This window comes from Cyclopterus lumpus, chromosome 15, assembly GCF_009769545.1.
Source record: "Cyclopterus lumpus isolate fCycLum1 chromosome 15, fCycLum1.pri, whole genome shotgun sequence".
In the NCBI taxonomy this organism is placed as follows: Eukaryota; Metazoa; Chordata; class Actinopteri; order Perciformes; family Cyclopteridae; genus Cyclopterus; species Cyclopterus lumpus.
Window position 1 is genome coordinate 19,205,201 of NC_046980.1, and position 19,902 is coordinate 19,225,102.

General features: G+C 40.7%; 1 protein-coding gene across 1 annotated transcript in view; it reads left to right on the forward strand.

The window, feature by feature from the left end:
• The first annotated feature begins 276 nt into the window (after positions 1-276).
• Positions 277-19,902, forward strand: part of LOC117744059 (gamma-aminobutyric acid receptor subunit pi) — a 38,896-nt gene continuing 19,270 nt past the window's right edge. The window contains exons 1-2 of the mRNA XM_034552142.1: positions 277-330; positions 3,166-3,255. Coding sequence (XP_034408033.1) covers positions 3,203-3,255 — 53 coding nt within the window. The 5' untranslated portion in view covers positions 277-330; positions 3,166-3,202. The remainder of the gene's footprint in view (positions 331-3,165; positions 3,256-19,902) is intronic.

Below are 19,902 nucleotides of genomic sequence, written 5' to 3' on the forward strand. Positions count from 1 at the left end.
AGGAGAATAAAGCCAGAGAATTAGATGAAGTGAGTCATTTCTGCCTGACACATCTTTTTACATTTCCTACTGCCCTTTTCAAGTCAGCTTAAATCAAACTGCCAGCGGTGAGAGTCACAGCTGAAAGACAGGCTTCACTTTGGAGGGCTGTTACCCATCCTCCCACATTGGAGCTTCATCATGATGGTCACTGAGCTCGGGCTGACGCCTGAGCAAATTTTAAAGAGAAACATGGTCTGAAGAATGGAGAGTGGCTATCCGTACATTATCTGGGGCACTGCCTAACCTTGTGGCGCTGATAAATCCCTGCCTCATCTCCTAAAACAACAAGTAAGCAAATATTTGGTACTTTGAAGATTAGGGTGAAAACAGCAGTCAAGAGCCAGCTTTTTATGTGCACAGTTTTTCATCCATATGAAAAACTGTGCACATGAGTTTAAAGATGGTGTGGTCCGAGGTTGGGTTCCGTAAATGTCAAACAAGGCAACAAAGACTGGTCTGAAATCTTTGCGTAACTTGTTTACTTTATTCATGGCTCAAGACGTTATCCACGGACAGTGACAGATGACTTCAATTACACATGGAAGAGACAAAACCAAAAATAAATGATTATGTTGTTTTTTCTTATTTACTGTCCACCAGATCTTCTCACTGAGTAACTTAGGCACACACACACACACACACACACTTTTGGTTTAGTTTCAAATTACAATGTTCGCCACGTGTTAGAAACTGTTTAAAACTGCAACCAGTATCTGGGAGACGATATGTAATTGAGAGTGCAGTTGAGGTGTATGGGAACGTAATTTTGCTGGAGACAGGGTTTGTCGGGTTATGCGTTGTAATGCACTGACTGAATTGCTTCCACAAAAGTGGGTGTCATTTAGTCCTTTTATTGCTTTACCAGGCTGCATGTATAATCATTTATAATGGAAATCTACAGTAGGAGTCCAAGCATAAGGTGCTGTTGAAGATGAACCGAATGTCTAATACATGTAATGAAATATTTAATGTACACATCAGCACCTCGCAATTCATATTTGCTGGCGAGGAAACAGACGGAAATATGATGATTTACCTATTTTCCTTTCTTCAAAAATATTGCTTCAGCTGCAGCTGTGAATTTGAACGCAGTTTAAATGATTTGCCTTACTCATTTAGCTTTCCTGAAGCGGCACGTAGCCTCACATGGGTGATTATTTTCAATGCAAAGCTGTCACAAGGGGATAAATTATGTATATTTACCAAATAAATCCAAGAAATAAAGAAAGGTTTGATTAAATGTGGATACATGTAAGAATATATCTGGGTAATTTTAATGAAATGTTAGATTGCATTCGTTGTTTACATGAAGTGAGTCGTTATTATATTATATAATCAATGTTATATAATGCATGGTTGTTGAATGATCTGCAGCATTTAAAAACTTTGAAACATTCTTCCTGTACTTCTTCAGGGACGCTCATTAACTGCAGTCCATTTGACTTTGACAAAGTTGGCATTAACGGCACAAACAGAAAGTCGCTTTGTAGCTGTGTGCAGAGCCGCAGCACTGACACTTAATGTCAGGAAATGTAGTTCTGACCACAGAGCTGAAAAAAAATTACTTGTTTTGTTACTGTGGTCTGCATCTGTCCAAAGCAGCTTAAACTATACCATGATTACATAAAGATATTAAAGGCAGGGTGGATAAGTCTATTGTCAATTGTCAGTGATAATGCCATGTTTTAGAACCACACACTGTGTATTATGTAACCACAGAGATACAGTGACCACCAATGGGTCTTACTGAAGTGTAGTCCTGGCAACGGGGACGCTGGCGAAATTTAATGCAGCGCCGTCTAGGACTGTTTTTATTTGGGGTTTTTTCTACCTTTTTTTACGATTTAACATTCATTTAAATTATTAAAAATTGTATTTAACAGTGTAGCCATTCTTCTGACTTAATTATTCTGCAAATCTTGGATTATTTTTTATTTTGTAATTGCCGTTGGCGCCTGCTCTCCACCACTGCGATCTGGACAACTGGCGTTGGCTGGCTAGCCGACGGTCTCTTGCTGGCTGGCCGACGGTCTCTTGCTGGCCGACGGCTGCCAGCGAGCCGGCCGAATCCCTGCTCCATGCTGTTGCTCTGAGGCTGGTCGCCTCTCAGTGGTCCTGGTGCTCCGGTGGTCCGGTCCGTGGTTGGCGATTGCATCCTCCCCGGCTGGCATGGTTCTGCAGTGTTCCACCTCGCAGCTCCTCGGGCTCAACGGCTTCTCTGCTCCTCCGTTTGTCTCGGCCATCGGGGCGCTCGGACTCCTCCTTCGGCCCCGTTGCTTCCACAGAGCCTCCCTCGGAGGGTTTGTTTGCTCCTGGCCTGATCGCTCCACGCTTTCCATCCCCTGCCTCTATTCGGCCGAGCGCATCGCTGCAGCTCGTCATCACATCAACAGTCCCCAAGAGCGAGATGGTGGCAACGAAATTAGGAACTGTTACAGCTCCCCCACCACCCTCTACTCTTCCTGCTGACTCCACTCCCCAAAACCGGACTGGTACACTCCAATATGTCGTCCTTTTATGCAGTTCTTTGGTTCCCCTATTTTAGTTTGTCCGTTCTGCTTTATTTTGTATTTGTAATTTTCGATTTCTCTATTGTATATGACATTGTCTCCTTTGCCTCATGTATTTTCTGAAATGTTTACTTGTATTCATATGTTTTTACCTTGCTTTTATGTAGAGCACTTTGTAAACCCTGAGAGAGAGAGAGAGAGAGAGACTCTTTGAAGGAAATGCTTTATTACTTTTAGAGCTTGTAGTGTCAGGTAAAGTCAGTAACAAGAGGTCATTGTGCTGTTGAGAGAATGGCCCTCGGGCTGGTCAGTACTCGAACAGAGACAACCAAACCAGGAGCAGCCATAAAACCACCGCTACCTTGCTGACCACATCAATATTTGAGGAACTGTAGAAATAAAATGAAAAAGGGGGGGCCACAGGCCGTCTGTTATGTGTGCCAGCTGATTCAGGTGGAAAAAGGGGAGGATGTAGGAGTCACTGGTACGATCTTACATTCAAACTATCTTGGTTTTTAAAAGGGGGCAAAATCCATATTTCCTAAATTTGCATTTGTCACTTGCGTCTCTCTAAATTGCATGTTGTTGTCCTTCTGTGTGCTTTCTATCGCAGATAAACTCCACCTGGCGTCTCCACTCCGTCGGCAGCCATGGCTCTCTCTGTGTCTGGAGGGACCGTGTTCACCATCCTCCTCATTAGCAGGTGAGAGCGCTTGCAGCAATGCAACCGCCGGGAACTGCAGACACACAGCTGTCTCAACAGGCAGGGTGCATAATCAAGTCGCGTCGCATTCTAATTTGCAGCAACACCAATAGAGGTGCTCTCTATCTCGTCCATCTCGGCTGTATCATTTCCCCCCTGATCGTCAATACTCAGTAACAACTCCCCACACATCAGACTAGAAAGCATTGAAATCTCATCGGCACATTCAAAGGGCTGCTCAGCGGAGGAGCCAGCTCCACTAGTATCAGTTGTCGCATACAATTTGTGTTATAATCCCTGCAGAGGTCCCACGGCGAGAATGATGAGATGTTTTGGTCACCGGGAAAGAGAAGCCTCTCCACTTCTCACGGTTTATTTTTCAAAGGAGCGAACGCACGTCGACATTTTTTTTTGGGATCATTTGCATATGGAGTCAACGAAGATAGACTGAGGAAATATGTTTCTGTCTCCTTCAAAATGACTGACAGTGTCCCTAATAGTGTTGGATGCTTAAAATTAAGGACTCTATTTAAACTGTAGAGGTGGACTTGGGTGCCCCAGCAACCCAATACATTGGTATTTTTTTTTAAAGTGCTTATTAAAAAAAGAAAACAAGAATATGAAGTCATTAGATACAACTTTATCGAGTACATCATGAGAAGTTGGAATCAACGGGTAAAATGCCATTGATCCTTCGCTAAGTTACGCCCTCAGACGCATACTTTCCATTCATAGAGTAGCATCGGACAGTTTGGCCCAAGTCTGACGACCAAGCGGCTCTGCTCCATAGATTCTCATGCAATTGTTTCAGATTTTCTCTTTTTAGTTAGCTTGGCGTGCAGCTTCACTCTGCGACACTCCGACGCTTTGGCTTGTGTTCCCGACAGGTAACGGTGCAATTTTTCTATCTGTCCCGTCGTGTTGACAGGCAGCCCACCTATCACAAGGGGTGTTTAAAAAAAATGTAAGTTAAACGTCGGAACATCTAACGCCCTCGTGTTTGGGTTTCATAACATCACCCGTGGGCTCACACAGCTCGGTGAATTTCACCGACTACGTCTGAATGAATGCGGGCAAACTTTTTGCTTCGCTCTATTCGCGTCATTCGTGCCACGCCAAGATTGTTTACAAGATTAAATCAAACTTTCAATGACTTACAACAACTTCCTTGTTGTCATGACTTACATCAATGGGGGTGGGGGGGTGTACATTAATTGTGTATCCCTCTGCAAATTGCGCAACTGTAACGCTGGCAGCCTCGTGGGGAGGGGAGGGGGAGATGCGCTCATGTGATTTGTTGAAAATGAGGGCGACATCTGATTGGCTACAGATAGGTCTGTTTAAAAAAAAGCATTTGCAAATCTAGCCACGGCAGGGGAGTCTCATAAATCCACACACAAATGCAGTGCGATTTACAAATAAATACATACAAATCCACATAGAAATGCAGAAATGTATTTGTGGTTTTTCTTTTTACATTTATATAAATCGTAATTTATTTATGTGTGCATTGGAAAGGTATTTGTGGATCGTTGTGCGTGCATTTGTGAGTCTAATTTATTTGTAAATCCTTCTGTGTGCCTTTTGTAAATCAAACATATTTGTAAATTGTTCTGTGCGCATTTGTAAATCTTTGTGTTTGCATTTGTAAGTCTCTCTGTGTGCATTTGCAATTATTGAGACTGACCTGACCCCATAGAAAGTTGTTTGGGTGCTTTCATAGAGCTTTCATATATGATTGCAATGTCCGGATTATGGGAGAACATGTTCTTTAAAAATGTTATATGCTCTTTGCCAGATGGATGAGATAAGATTATAGACCTGTTTGAGATTTATTCTCGATGTGGTTTAATAATAAACTGATTGTTGACCTTTTCAACCTTTTTAAAAATGGCACATGCCAAACCCTGGTATATGCTATTTAAAGAAAAAATCCTGGATGTCCTCTAATCTTCTCTCCAATTCCAGATATATACATTATTACCACAAATGCACCAATGTAATGAATCAAAATGTTCTTTTCAATCTGGTCTGTTTAATTTAGTAAACTAATCTTGTGCAATGTAATGATGAAAATCCAATGATTGCCAATGGTAATAAATAACACAGTATGTAATTTATATGAGCTGCATGATATGACCCTGGGAAAGTAGATTTATCATGGCCCGCAGCCCATCAGCAAACCTTGTCAACATGAGGTGTTCAGCTCCAGAGCCGGATAGCTTTGTTGATTTAGTGATTAGGAAAACGCCGCTTGCCCTCTGCCAGCATCAGTCAAAAGTACAAAATAGAAAGGATCTAATAGCACAAAAAGTTGGTGCATCTAAAAAATAGACACATTTTCATATGAGGCAGTAAACCATACTACGTATTTACAGATTGTTTTCTAAGCATTGCAATGGTGCAGCAAACACACATTTTTTGCACTTGTTGATTCTCCTGCTCTAAACTTAGCTAGATGTTCACATTGAGGCTGGTGTCTTGTGGCTTTTGTAATATCTAATGCACCTTTGTTTTTCCCGTGAAGTTCTTGCACATCTTTTAAGCAGTTTAAAATGATAATGGTTTTAGATTTACCACTCTCAATTCTTAGTAATTTTTTTCAACAATTGGTAACGCAGAGACAAACATAAGGTAAAGTTCAAAAGCAAAGTCTATACTGAGAAACCGGGCCGTCAAACACAGGGGAGCAGTTGAAATAATGCAAACGAATCCATGCAGGGAGTAGTGAGAAATCCAGAAACCATAGAAAAGGGCAAAGTCACAAACCGTAGAAACTAACAGCAAGACCAAGACAATCTGGCAGGGGAACGGGGGAAATCGTGGACGTACGTACACAAAGTTGACGCTGCGAGGAGGAACCGAACATGAGATGTCGGTCTTTCTAAATAAAATGGAAAATGCATCATGCACAGGCTAGCAGGAAGTTACAGCTCCTTGACCGCCTGTTGTCTGGGTGTAAGCTAGTTAGCTATACGCGCTGAGGTTTGAGGCTAATATTCAATGCAAACAAACAGAGTAAAATCCATTCTATAACACTTTTGCTTTTGTCCATCTGGTGGTGGAAAGGCAAAAAAGAAAAAGACACAATTTTTCAAAACTGTCGAAATGAGTGAGGAGTCCTTACTTATTTTAAATCCAAGCCGGTTGTTTATTTCGTAAACTTGTAGAAACCATATGAACTTGAATACAGCCGAGTATATCAGGCTAACATTTAACTTGGCGGGAGGTGCGCGCGCTGAACCCGAAATCAACTGCGCATGTGCACTTCCTCGAGTACGGTGTCTCGTAGCGTGCATACAGAGCGCGAACATAATCATTCACCAGAATAATCTACAAAAACTCTTCAAATGTTAATTGTCACTCTCACTAGTGCGTAATGCTTGCCATGGCTACGGTTTCTAAACTATGAGCAGCCGTAGCAGACAATCCACAATGCAGTCAAAACATTATCTACAGAAAGTATTCCATCCAGTCCAATAATAATAATAATGTTATTCATATAGCACCTTTAAAAACAGGGTTTACAAAGTGCTCTACAAGCAAGGTAAAACATAACATCAATACAAGTAAACATTTCAGAAAATACATGAGGCAAAGGAGACCATGCCATATAGGCAATTGTAATTGACCTGATAATGACCTGATATTGTCAACCACAAGCTATAAAATGCATCCACTCATAATTTTGTAACTACACGGAACTGCGTTCCTCTGCAAGTCATGTATAAACCCAGGCAGCAGCATCAAAGGCTTGATTTCTATTTTAATCTCTCTCAATAGAGGCATAAAGTAACACCATAGGACTGCATATAGGAAGCGATGGTTTGACAGCACCGCTTACAGAAAGCATGGATAACATTTTTTTTCTGGGCCCTATTACAGGCATATTAAAGGCTTACAGTATGCTTTTTCTTGCTTTTACTGGAGATGCATGACTTTTTCCTGTATAGAAATCTATTTCATGTCAGCGTTTTTTTAATTTGTATTGATTGTCAGTGGAGAGATTAGCGTACCCCATATGGTCAGATGATTCTGTGACTCTATTGTAGAGAAATTATTGGCTGTTAAGATCATTATACCCTGCACTTGCAAATGGAATACATGGTGTTTTTATTGTCACTTATTAAGAAGATTTGTTTATGATGTCTCTGAGGAGTTGTTAAAGTTGTTGATTCAAAATAAATTTGGGTTTGGGGAAAGCGTATTATTTTCACCAACAATACAGAATCAGACAATGACAGTGAAGCTTTGTTGAACTGTGTGCCTACTGGAGATTATACAAAAACTGAGATTGGACTCCAACATGTGCGTTTGCTCGTTGATTTGAAAGAGTGATGCTTGATTAGACTCCTTTTTACAAGTTAATGCTTGTGGCTGCTCAGGCTGATGTCATTTGTCAAGGGTTGCCCAAATATAACACCGCTGAAGCTTCGGAGGCGTTGCCACAGCCCATTTAATGCTCAGCTGAAAGCCAAAACACACCAAAAATCTGACCTTAACTCTCATACTAAAGTGGGTAAAAACCGGTGCCGTTATTGCAGCTGTTGACATGGAAACGCCAGATAACCGATGCAACTATATCTATGAGTTTCAGTAATTTCCTAAAAGCTTCCAGGATTGTGTTAGAAATAGAGCTACAGTTTCTGACAGTTGAAGAAATTCCTCAAGAGGTCGAAGAAGAGGTCTTTGATAAAGGTGAAAAGAAAATGTCCTTAGATTTAATTAAGGAGGCAATTGAGGTTCTTTTTAATTTCACAAGATCCTTTTTTGTTTTTCCTACAGCGACTGTTAGAAATTCCCTTTTCCTCGGCTATTTTGAGATCCATCATTTATCACTTTCTGTAGCAGAGCAAATTGAAAAACAGTTTTTCATGTTCATTAAGTTTAATTGTAGCTCCCCTACTGGAGCAATATCTCGTCTCTGTTGGGTGTCTCTTCCATTTCCATTTTCACAGCGGTTTCTCATGATACCATTGTCACTTTTACTTTTTCCCTCTGCGAGACATTTTCTCATTAGAGACCTGATTATTCTACACTATTGCTCCACGTGTTCATTGGCTTCTTCATTTCTGTGAGAGCAACTCATAAAAGATTACCGGGGAACAATACAAACACCACCGCTCTGATTCGTCAAAGAATAGGGAACCTTTTTTTTGTTTCTTGACAGGTTTAAAACATATTCCTCCAAGCTGAGTCTTCTATCACAAATGATATATTATTAAATTTGCATGTGGAGTTGGTCTCACTCCCTGCTGTAGATGACAAATGTGACTTGAGTCTTTAGACATTTTAACCATGAAAGTCATTTGAATTTTGTGAATTTAATTAACATGCCTGATCCTATTTCTGACTTTCCCCCCCCCCCCCCCCCCCCCTTGCCGTTCCCCGTACATCCCAGTATCCTAAGGAATTCTGTTCATATTGGACAACTCAGCACCTCACAATTATACTATGTCCAATACCAATGTAGGAAAAGGTGTGCCTATTATGTAGTCATTTTGAGAGTGAGTTTGACGACCAGTGTTTCTAACTTTCTTGTGGAACACTAGCTGCAATAATAAGTGCTGCCTAAACTTAAACAAAAGTTAATTTGTCACAACCATGGCCTTTCTCTAACCATAACCACACTATTGCCCTATACAGGTACTGTAGGAAGAAGGGATTAAGTAATCATTGGCGTTAAAAAACTAATTTGGCTTCATGCAAGAACATTTTTGTATCCTCATCTGAAACTCTTACTTTAGTATTTGAGGTTTTGCTTGTGTTCCAAGTTGAATGCACCAGACTCCCACAAACATGTGTTGACGCTACAAAACATCGTTCTGAAGCATGACTAATCAGCATTCATGTGAATATGTTAGCTCAGAGCAAGTGACGTACTATAAAAATTGTGTAAGACTACTTATCGGTGGGTCAAATAAACCCAGGACTTACACCCAAGAGACCGGTGTTAGTGTTGTTGGGTTATTTTGAAGTTAAGTTTGTGATGCTTATGATGTGTTTTCTGTACTTATGTGATGTTTACATTTTAAGCCCTACCACAATACTTTTTCTAAACCTCACTCAGTGGTTTTAGAATCGCAGAGATATTAGACATATGAATATTATAGCCTAGAGTGGATGATGTCACACTGTCAGGTGTAGAGCAGCAACCTTCTCTCACTCTGAACTGTATTTTGCTGTGGGGAAATATGCCACTAGAAATTAAATGTAAAAAAGCCCTCAGTATATTGGCAAGTCACATTTCAGTGTTACACTTGAACTCCAAATTCATTCAGCTAATGATTAAAAATCAAACTGTTTTCCCATTTGCCGCGGATTGCCTTAAATCACTCATACATGACACAACTCTTCATACGAGTGGTTCTTGCGTGCAATTTAATGTAATTTCTTAATTTATCTGCAAATTATCCCTTTTACATTAATTATCATGCCCCCAAGAGTATTTTACTCATTGCATTTAGACAAATGCAATGCTCGCAGGAATTGAATACAACATACGTATTTTGTCATATCTTAAACTACGTCCAATGGTTAGAAACTTTCATCTCTGATGTAGAACTGGAAAGGTCAGCACAACATTTCATAGCCAGCATTAAATAAAAAAAAAACAAGGTGTACCCATTGTAAGTTTAAAGAAATAAGCCTGTACAGTATTTTCAGTTTCTGTGCATGAGCTCCTCCAAAGCTCTGAGGTCAGTTTCACATTGCAAGACTACAATGCTGGAGCTGGGATAAGGCTCTTATTACCACGATAACGCTTTGTAGTGTGATTTTAATTAATACTAACCAAGCTCTCATTTTTTCTTTCCTTTGAGCTCTTAAAATCTCAGAGCTCTTGTAAAAGAAGATTTAATAAAGAAACATGCTTGCCTTAAGAGGGATGTTCTCTTATAGCTAAACTCAAGATCATAGAGGTTTACTTGGTTTCTCCCTCACCTTTCTCTCTAACGGCTAAAAGCTAAAACTCTGATCGCTGTGTACAGTTGTCGCATACAGCACAGCTATACAGGCTCATGATGCAAGGATAAAGTTCGAGAGGAGCACAGCAATTGAATGGTCTTAGGGCATTCATTCCTGTTTCACTCAATATTGAATAATCAGTCCAAGCATGTTCTTGCTATGATCTCAAAGAAGTCGTTGACATTCTACAGTGAATGATGGCATTGAAGTGTGTACAGCACGTGGGCACATCCGATCGCAAAAGTTGCATTGAAGAGACAAAAGTAACCACGGCCTTCGACCGCTTTTAGAGTTACTGCATGGCTATTTAGTGGAGGATAGCTGCCATCCACACACATCCAGCCTCTGCTCCAAGCTAACAAATAGCTACTGGACCAGTCTGTTCAATGCAGAGCGACCAACCTGATGTCAACCATCAATCTAAGGTAAATCCTGGAAAGACAACACAGAATGACCTCCCCAATAACACTGCTTTATTAAAATGTCATATATTTTTTATAATTACTGTGACACATTACCATGTAATTATTTAATAATAAAGAAATATGAGGATTATTAGGTTTAGAATTTAAAAATAAAGAAGAAAAACAAAGAATGGTATACTACCATGCAGTCCTCCTCAAAATTATGTTTTACCATACAAAGAAACTGCATTGTGAATTTTATTGCAGATTTTGACTATGAATAAGTTTCTAACAATACTGTGCGGAAGTCAACACAGTTCTGCTGTGACCCGTGTGAAACCAGAATTCAATGCTAAATTAACTTCCGTAGGATGAATAACAAGACAAACAGTATTTGTAGGCCAAACCCTGATGTTTTTTCCTACACATTCCAACTCCTCACAACAATGGCCTCTAACATTAGGGAAAAAATAATTCCACTGGGTATTAATAATTTCTGTATGTAAAGCAGAAAGGGGAACATCACAGTACAGTGCAAGTTATCGCAAATTATGGTTTAAACCCCTCGAGTCCTTGGCCAATGCCAGCATTTTGACAGCTGAACTGGCACTATACTGATGATGATGATGATGTTGTTGTTCCTCTTTTCTGCTTTAAATACAAAATAATGATAAAATGTCTTTTTTTACTTTGCTTTATTTGCATATTTGGCATCGGTGTAATCTAAAACTAACAAAACGTTATCAAGTTGCAGTACTCTTCCATTGTGATACTTGTGTAGTGTTACTTATTACATAGTTTTTATTACGTAATTTCCTTTCGTAATTCAATTCAATTCAGTTTAATTTGTATAGCCCAGAATAAAAAATTACAAGTTTGCCTCAGAAGGCTTTACAATCTGTACACATACGACATCCCTGCCCCAGGACCTCAAATCGGATCAGGAAAAACTCCCAAAAAAACAGAAAAAAACCTTTCACAGGGAAAAAAGGGGAGAAACCTTCAGGAGAGCAACCAATGAGGATCCCTCTCCCCGGATGGACAGAAGCAATAGTTGTCATGTGTACATAATGAACAGCATTACAGAGTTACGACACATTCAATGAATATGACAGAAATTATGAATAATGAGTAGTAGATTTCCACAATCCATTTAAACAGAAGGAGTTATAGAAGAGGGGCATCAGCAGGGCCATGGCAGGATTAATTGTATCCGAATACATTTAGTAACCCTCCCAACCCTGGCCTGGGGCGATTTCAACATGATGACCAAATACATACAGTGAAAATCTGATATAAGGCAAAAGCAATGCAGACAACATATTAGAGTTTAAAAGCTCTCCTTCATGGGTCACATTAGGAGGATATTGAGCTGGGAAACACAGACACGTTTCTGTTTTCAACCCAATGTTCTCCCCTCAAGGTTTCTCTTACAGAATACAAATGCACGCTTTGTGCAGCATGGAACGTTAATGAAGCATGTAACTTGGATGAAACTTTTTCCACAATAAGGAATGCATCGAAGCTTTGACATAAAAAAAATAAATAAATGAATTAAACAAAATTCTGCAGTTCTAATCCCTGCCTAAAGAAATATATCTGCACAATGATAGTAGGTTAGAGGCTTTTTCAGAATATAATAACCTTTTATTATACTCGCCCTGCAGATATCTTCATTCTCCATACCATAATGTTTCAGCTCACTTTATTAAGTGCTGCTTGACTAACTGGAATACCCCGCGGACCTGATTTAATGTGCTCTCTTATAGATGTGACGAAACTGCTGCCAACTCTCCACCACTGTTATGTTCTTTGACGGACTCACTTTTGACAGTCTTTCATTAGAGTGCTGGGGGTGATATAAGAGGTGGGGAAATGTAAACGTCGGTTTGATGGTTGATCATCAGATATTTCTGGCCCAACAATAGTGATTATAGCCCTGTAAAAAAAGAAAAGAATACACTTTTTAAAATACACTTTTGTTATTATTAAGTCTAAGATGCAATGCCAGCGTGTTTTGCAACCATATTTTGGTGCAGTAGCTCTATGTTTAATAATGATCAATATCCTAACACATATCAAGATGCTGGCATGATGTTTAATTTCATATTCGGTTGGATAAAAATGTCACATGAAACACTGTTGTCAGTACAATAACATTGCTGTATACGTTCTGAATTTGCATGCCATTTGTGGACCGGTTCGGGGGAGGCTCCATTAGCATGCTTGTTACTCTGGCGTTGACAAGAAAACAGTTAATTATGATGGGATTTTTCTGGATGGTTATGTTTTTCTTCATAACTAATGAGTTATTTCTTCAGTAATGACTTAACTCTGCATGTAAAGGGCAGGAAGAAAACGCCAAGTGTACTTATAGATTACCCTCGGAGGCATAAAATGTGTCTCCTCCTTTATGAAAAGCCAAATTGTTGATCGCAGTCTTGGCAGGATGACGTTGGGTGTCTGCCAACATAACTTCAGTGTCATTCATATGTTTAGATTACTTTTATAACTGTTGACATGCATTTTTTTATGTTTTAGTTAAAAGAATGGCATTTGTTTTTAAGAACTTTAGTTTTGAAAACACCAACGTGACAAACCTCAAATTCAAATAACTTTTTAAATAATGTATACATTACCTACCAATTTAAACCTATGTATTGTTACTACCTTCTGACCATGTTGCATTTGTGTCTTGTAAAAGGACCAAGACGCCAGTCTTGGTTTTTAGTCATTGCAATCTTATTTTTTTAAACTTGAAGTGACATGAGAGGGTAGAGCTAAGTAACAACTGAACACTGAATAAGACATTTTTAGATGCTGAAAGGGTTGAAGTTCTAAGATACAACGTCATTGTAGTGACCTGTCAATCACAAGGTAGCCATAACCCTGCTTTGTCATCTATTTTTCAATTCAGTTTATTTTATATAGCCCAATATCACAAATTACCAATTTGCCTCAAAGGGCTTTCCAATCTGTACACATACGACATCCCTGACCCAGGACCTCACATCCATGAATTGAAGAATACTTGAAACTAGTGATTGAGACAATAAAGCTGTTTATAATGTTTACTAAGAGAGAGGTATGGTCATTTTGCGAGATTGCCTGTGGGGGAGGGGTGGAAGTGAGGGGAGCAGCAGTGGAGAGTGTTTGTGTGGTCTTTTCTTTGTAAATAATATGTTGGTGTTGTACATAATAGTATTAGTATTGTTTCTGAGAGTTTTGGGTTCTGTGTTCAGCTGGACATGAACTGATTCAGGGAGCTTAACAAAATCTCTAAATCACCAGGATATGGACAAATATAACAACCTGTAACATGCACACTGAAAGCTCCAGGCAAACACAACTGTTTGAGAAGATGTAAAATAGGTTGTAATCTCAAAAGTTTCATGTTAAATTGTTTATGAAGTGAGACCTGATGAAAATTAAAATATGTTTCTTAACTTTTTTGTTATTACACACTGTTTTAAGCATTTCTAACATAATGACACATACTTATAGATTTTGAAAGTTACATTTCTCCAGAAAATGTCCTTTACACAAAGGACATTTTCTGACACATTTATTGATTAAAAAAAAAGGTCATAATTACAGATGTAAAAGTAACCAACTCCTAATACTTGCTGAACAGTAATGGATGGAAATGCACATTCATTTGCATTCCTTTTGCCAATTTTCGAAGAGTCTGTAGGTTACCTAGAGTTGCTAGCATGGCAATTGAAGAACAATGTCTTTGCTAGCAGTAATGTCTTGTTGATGCACTGGCATCCATACAAGCATATATACATATTTTCCTAATTTCTGCACTGAAGTAGCATGTGGAACTTGGACAAATTGCTTGGCTACTCTTCTCTAACATTGCCGTCATGCGAGTGTGACACTGTCTCTAATTAAAACCGGTACACATTCCGTCTTCCAAACCAGTGGGTGAGGGATGAGCTCCGTCAGATCCCACACAGCGGTTGTCCTCATGATTCTATGCACTGCATATTGTATTGTGGAAATCTGAAGTCATTTTCCTAAATGACATTTAAATTTGCATCAGTGTTTTTCAGTCATTATCTTGCAGTGCCGGCCATAATTTTCTTTAGCATTGATGGGAAGCAGTAAGGGACCCACTGGTCTGCATGACAACCAGCACCCCGCCCAAGTTGAGCCACTCAGGAGACTGTGCACACATTCCATCAATTACTCATGGCTGACTGTCAGACTCGCTATTACTGCACAGAGAGGTGAGCAAGAGTTTGGATCTATAAACATCACACTGAAAGCGGGCCAGCTGATTTAATGCCTGCTGCATTTGTCTCACAGCGGGATCACACATGCTGTGTTTAATCACTCCGAGAAACTCATTTTGTCAATCCACGCACCGCTTGTTGCTGCGACAGCCATACGTCTCATTTTGTGTTGTCTATTTTTGTTCAAGATGCAGTTTAGCAGTACGACGACATATTTCAACCGATGCAACTTTGCGGCTCCTTGAGGGACAAACCGCCTCCGGGGTGAGTAGTCTGGTATAAAAGCAGCGGCTGATGAGCGTTAACAACAAAGCTGACAAATGGACATGCCGTGAAGCTCACTCAAATAATCCATCCAGTTTTGTCGCAGCACTGATTCAGGATACCGGATCATTTCTGATTGTGCCGGCGCTGTAATTGATTAAACGCCGCGTGGACACAAGAGGGCATGACAAGTTAATAGTGAAAAGTGACTAATACTTCATCTTAATTGGCTTGGGGTGATGGAGCAAAGCACTTCATTGACAAATCTCCCTTTCAGTAATCAGCAGAGCAGAGTTTCCAGGCCTGCATGTATTATTAATAAAAATGAGGTCAGAATAATATAATGGAATGAGCAAAAGCGCTACATCCATATCTGTAAAGATTAAGAAATTGTACTTTAGCATTAAAGAAAAACCTATCAGGATTGTTAAGCATACGACGCCTTGTAATCCAGGCAAATTGGAAGACACTGATGATCTTTTTTTTCTTCTTTTTCTTCCCGCTGGTTAATTACAACTAACTTGCCAAGATTATTCTACAGCAGGCGCCTTCTTTTTAACTCTCTGAACCCCAAAACCCACAGGGCGGGATTTAAAAGCATGTTTTCTTTAAATAATCGCCAAAGTTACACCCTTTATCCTCGCCAGAAGCTTATAAAAAACATAATTATTGCCAGATTTTCAACGACGGTCCTTGAACACATCATGTATGAGGATGATGCCAGAAACGCTTAAATTCGTCAAATTAGTCTACAAGTCTCACTTAAAATTTTGCCCCAAATAAACCTTTTGCTTTAACCAGGTGTAAAAAAAACATTAAATTCTGCGCTCCTCAGCCCATCTGGGAAGCCGTGACAAAAATTCTGCGAAACTGCGACTAAACTGCAGGCCGCTGAGCACAGTGCTTTGAGGAGAGGACCGGAGAGACTTTAAGTAGAGGTTGTACGAATGTAGAAATGTACAAATGTTTTATAGCACGTAGAGCCTCTAATTTTTTGTACAACATTGGCAATATATAATAATATATTTGCAATAGATAGATTCTAGTGTTTCCAGTTTTTGCAAAATAAATTAAAAAAAACGAATGGGCCTGCTGCTGTTTCCAACCTGGTGCAGGACTTATATACTGAATATATATAAATAAGACTAAAGAAGCCAGAAATGTGAAAGTGTACCATCAACACTTGCCAATTTGCCTGAAATACAGTCACACATTTTGTATGAGATTCAAACTTCAGTGGGCTTATGAAGACAGTAAATGTTCTGTATTTGGCAGGGAGGAGTTCTTCTATTCTCCCATGTGTAGGGGCTTAGGGGTCTTCCTGGGACAGCATGAAAAGGAGAAACAGCTGTATTTATCCACGAAAAGCCTGCGACATGAACTCAGGAGGAGGTTCATTTTTTGTTCTCGTAGTGGCTGGTTGTCTGCCTAGGGAATCTCCGACGCCGCAGCGGCTGCCTAGGGGCCTCGGGACGTTTTGGAAGTCCCTGATGAGCGAGAGAATTATCTCTGTCTATGAGAGCACCAGCAACTTTCCTCAAATCCCATTTCACACCGAAAAAAAAAATATATATTCTCTGAAAAAGAAGAAAAGAAGAGGCTTAATGCAACCTGACAGGCAAAGCATCCAGTGAGGGGAGAACGTTTCCGGCACACCTTGAGGAGTGAGCTACCTTTTCTCTCCGGCAGCCTGTCACTAGACAATGGATGCCTCCTCAGACTTATGTCCTACTCTATAAAGGAAGCCACGAGAGAAAACAAAGCCATTTCTATGGCTTCCCATTTGATCTGCGGCTGTGAAATAAAAGGCAAATGTCATTAGCTGTAACATGTATATGAATAAGCTTGATTATCTGCCCTTGAAGGTCAACTAAGGGTGGGCCATATTCCATAGATATTTATTTAAATATGAAAGACATAATGCACATATTTAGAATAAATCCAATCCAATTCTACCATTTACTAATATATGGAAAGAAACACAACTAATATGACTATAGAACATATTTGCTTGCAACAAATCAAACTTTTCTCATGAAAATACATCTCGGGAACACGTGAATACTCTTGGGGCACCACAAAAAAAAAAAGAATGCCACCTTATTAAACCCCAGCATGCTCAGCTGATTTTCACATCCTCCTTAATAGGGGAATATTCAATGAAATTGCTCCCTGTGGGCATACAGAACACTCATTACATTACATTACATGTCATTTAGCCAACGCTTTTGTCCAAAGCGACTTACAATAAGAGCATTAAACCATGAGTCCAAACTCAGAACAACAAGAATTAAGCAAGTACAATTTCTTCAATAAAGTTAAACTAAAAAGTAAGTTAAACTACTATCAGTAAGAGCCATTTAAGTGCTACCAAAGTGCTACTACCTTCCCTATTCAAGATATAGTCGAAAAATATATGTTTTTAGTTTGCAACGGAAGATGTAGAGACTGTGCAGAGGGCCAACATAGTCAGTAGTCAGTGAAAAAAAGTGTCAGTGTAAACAGTGAGTAAGTAAGTAAGTAAGTTGGGGGCTGTGCAAAAGGCTAACATAGCCAGTAAACATTGTTCCTAGTCTGTCAACTGAGGTTTTCTAGTGAGGTACCTTTGATTGACAGATTGTATTTATTGTACAGTTGTATGGCTCTGGGGATGAATGATTTACACAGTTTATCAGTTCTGCATGGCAGCGAGCGCAGTCTCCAGCTGATCAGACTCTTCTGTCGAGTGATGGTACCGTAGAGTGGATGGCTTTCATTGTCAATGATGGTGAGCAGTTTGGTGAGGGTCCTTTTTGTCGGCGACTGAAGTGATGCACTCCAGTTCAGCACCAACCACAGAGCCAGCTTTCTTCACCAGTCTATCCAGTCGCCCTGCATCCTTCTTCTTAGTGCTTCCTCCCCAGCACACCACCGCGTAGAAGAGGACGCTGGTGACGACAGACTGGTAAAACATCCTGAGGAGTTTGCTACAGACGTTGAATGACCGCAGCCTCCTCAGAAAGTACAGCCGGCTCTGCCCTTTCTTGTAGATTGTGTCCGTGTTGGCAGACCAGTCCAGTTTATTGTCCAAAATTACCCCAAGGTACTTGTATGTGCTTACCACCTCCACATTGACCCCCTCAATGGAGACTGGTAGCATAGTGGGTTTAGACCTGCGGAAATCCACCACCATTTCCTTGGTCTTAGCAGTGTTGAGTTGTAAGTGGTTGTGTTTGTACCATTGAACAAAGTCCTCCACCAGACTCTCGTACTCCCCCTCCTGGCCATCCCTGATACACCCCACAATTGCTGTGTTGTCCGAAAACTTCTGCATGTGGCAAGACTCTGTATTGTAACAGAAGTCAGAAGTGTACAGAGTGAACAGAGCAGGGGAGAGCACAGTTCCCTGTGGTGCTCCGGTGCTGCAGACCACAGTGTCGGACAGGCAGTCCTTCAGTCTGACAAACTGTGGCTGTCAGATAGTTGGTAATCCATGATACGAGGTGATGTCTGCAGTCGGTGGCTGATGGCTGGAGATAGGGGTTGGTGACGCTTTTGATGGTGGGGGAGTGGGGGGTGATGGGGGGGAGGGGGGGGGGGGTGTATGGGAGGGGGAGGTGCAAGATGGCCATGCACTACGGAGGCAGCTCCTGGAGAGGGGTGGGCGGACATAGCCGTAGTGTTTAGCTCGTAGTGACGGAGCTACAAGCCGATTGGCAGAAGCCGAGCGAAGTGAACGAGGTGGGGTGTACGGTTGGACCATGTTCTGGATGTAGACGGGACCCGATCTGTTCGCAGCACGGTACGCAAGTACCAATGTTTTGAAGCGGATGCGGGCGGCCACCGGTAACCAGTGAAGGTCGCGGAGTAGTGTGGGTAAATTTCGGGAGGTTGAAGACAAACCTCCAGGCCATAGAATGTAGAGCACGTCGGCACAAAGGCCTTCCTGTGGTGGTGGAGGTTGCTCATGGCCAGCCAGATGTTTTGTGTGCCCTCTGTTCTACTCACTTTTACAGTCTTTTACAGTTCACTCATTAAAATGAAGATGAAGACTTTTTTACATCCATATGTCCTATCATTAGCGAACACTGCTACATTAGATATTAAACAGCAAACTAAATAACTGTGTTATGAAATATCATTACCCAACATATCCACTGCTTCATAATTCAATTAAATTCAGTTTATTTTGTATAGCCCAATATCACAAATTACAAATTTGCCTCAGAGGGCTTTACAATCTGTACACATACGACATCCAGGACCTCACATCGGATCAGGAAAAACTCCCCAAAAATAACCTTTCACAGGGAAAAAAGGGAAGAAACCTTCAGGAGAGCAACAGAGGAGGATCCCTCTCCCCGGATGGATAGATGCAATAGATGTCATGTGTACAGAATGAACAGCATTACAGAGTTACTTAAACACATTACATGAATATGACAATGTATGAATGGAACTCCAATCCATGAAACAGAAGGAGGTAGAGAGGAGGGGAGGGGAGGGGGGGGGGGGAGATGCATCAGCATGGCCAACGCGGGAGGCCGGCTCACCAGGCATCAGACACCGCCAGGTCCAATGGACCTTATGAGATGTGAAGTCACAAAGACTCCGGGGAGGAAGCAGAGTTAATAAGGTGCAAACGAGTGATGTAAATTCATCCATAAGTCGAGAGATAAGAGGAGATAGGTGCTCAGTGTATCCTAAAATATTCCCCAGCAGCCTATAAGCCTATAGCAGCATATCAAGGGGCTCGACCAGGGCAAACCTGATTCAGCCCTAACTATAAGCAC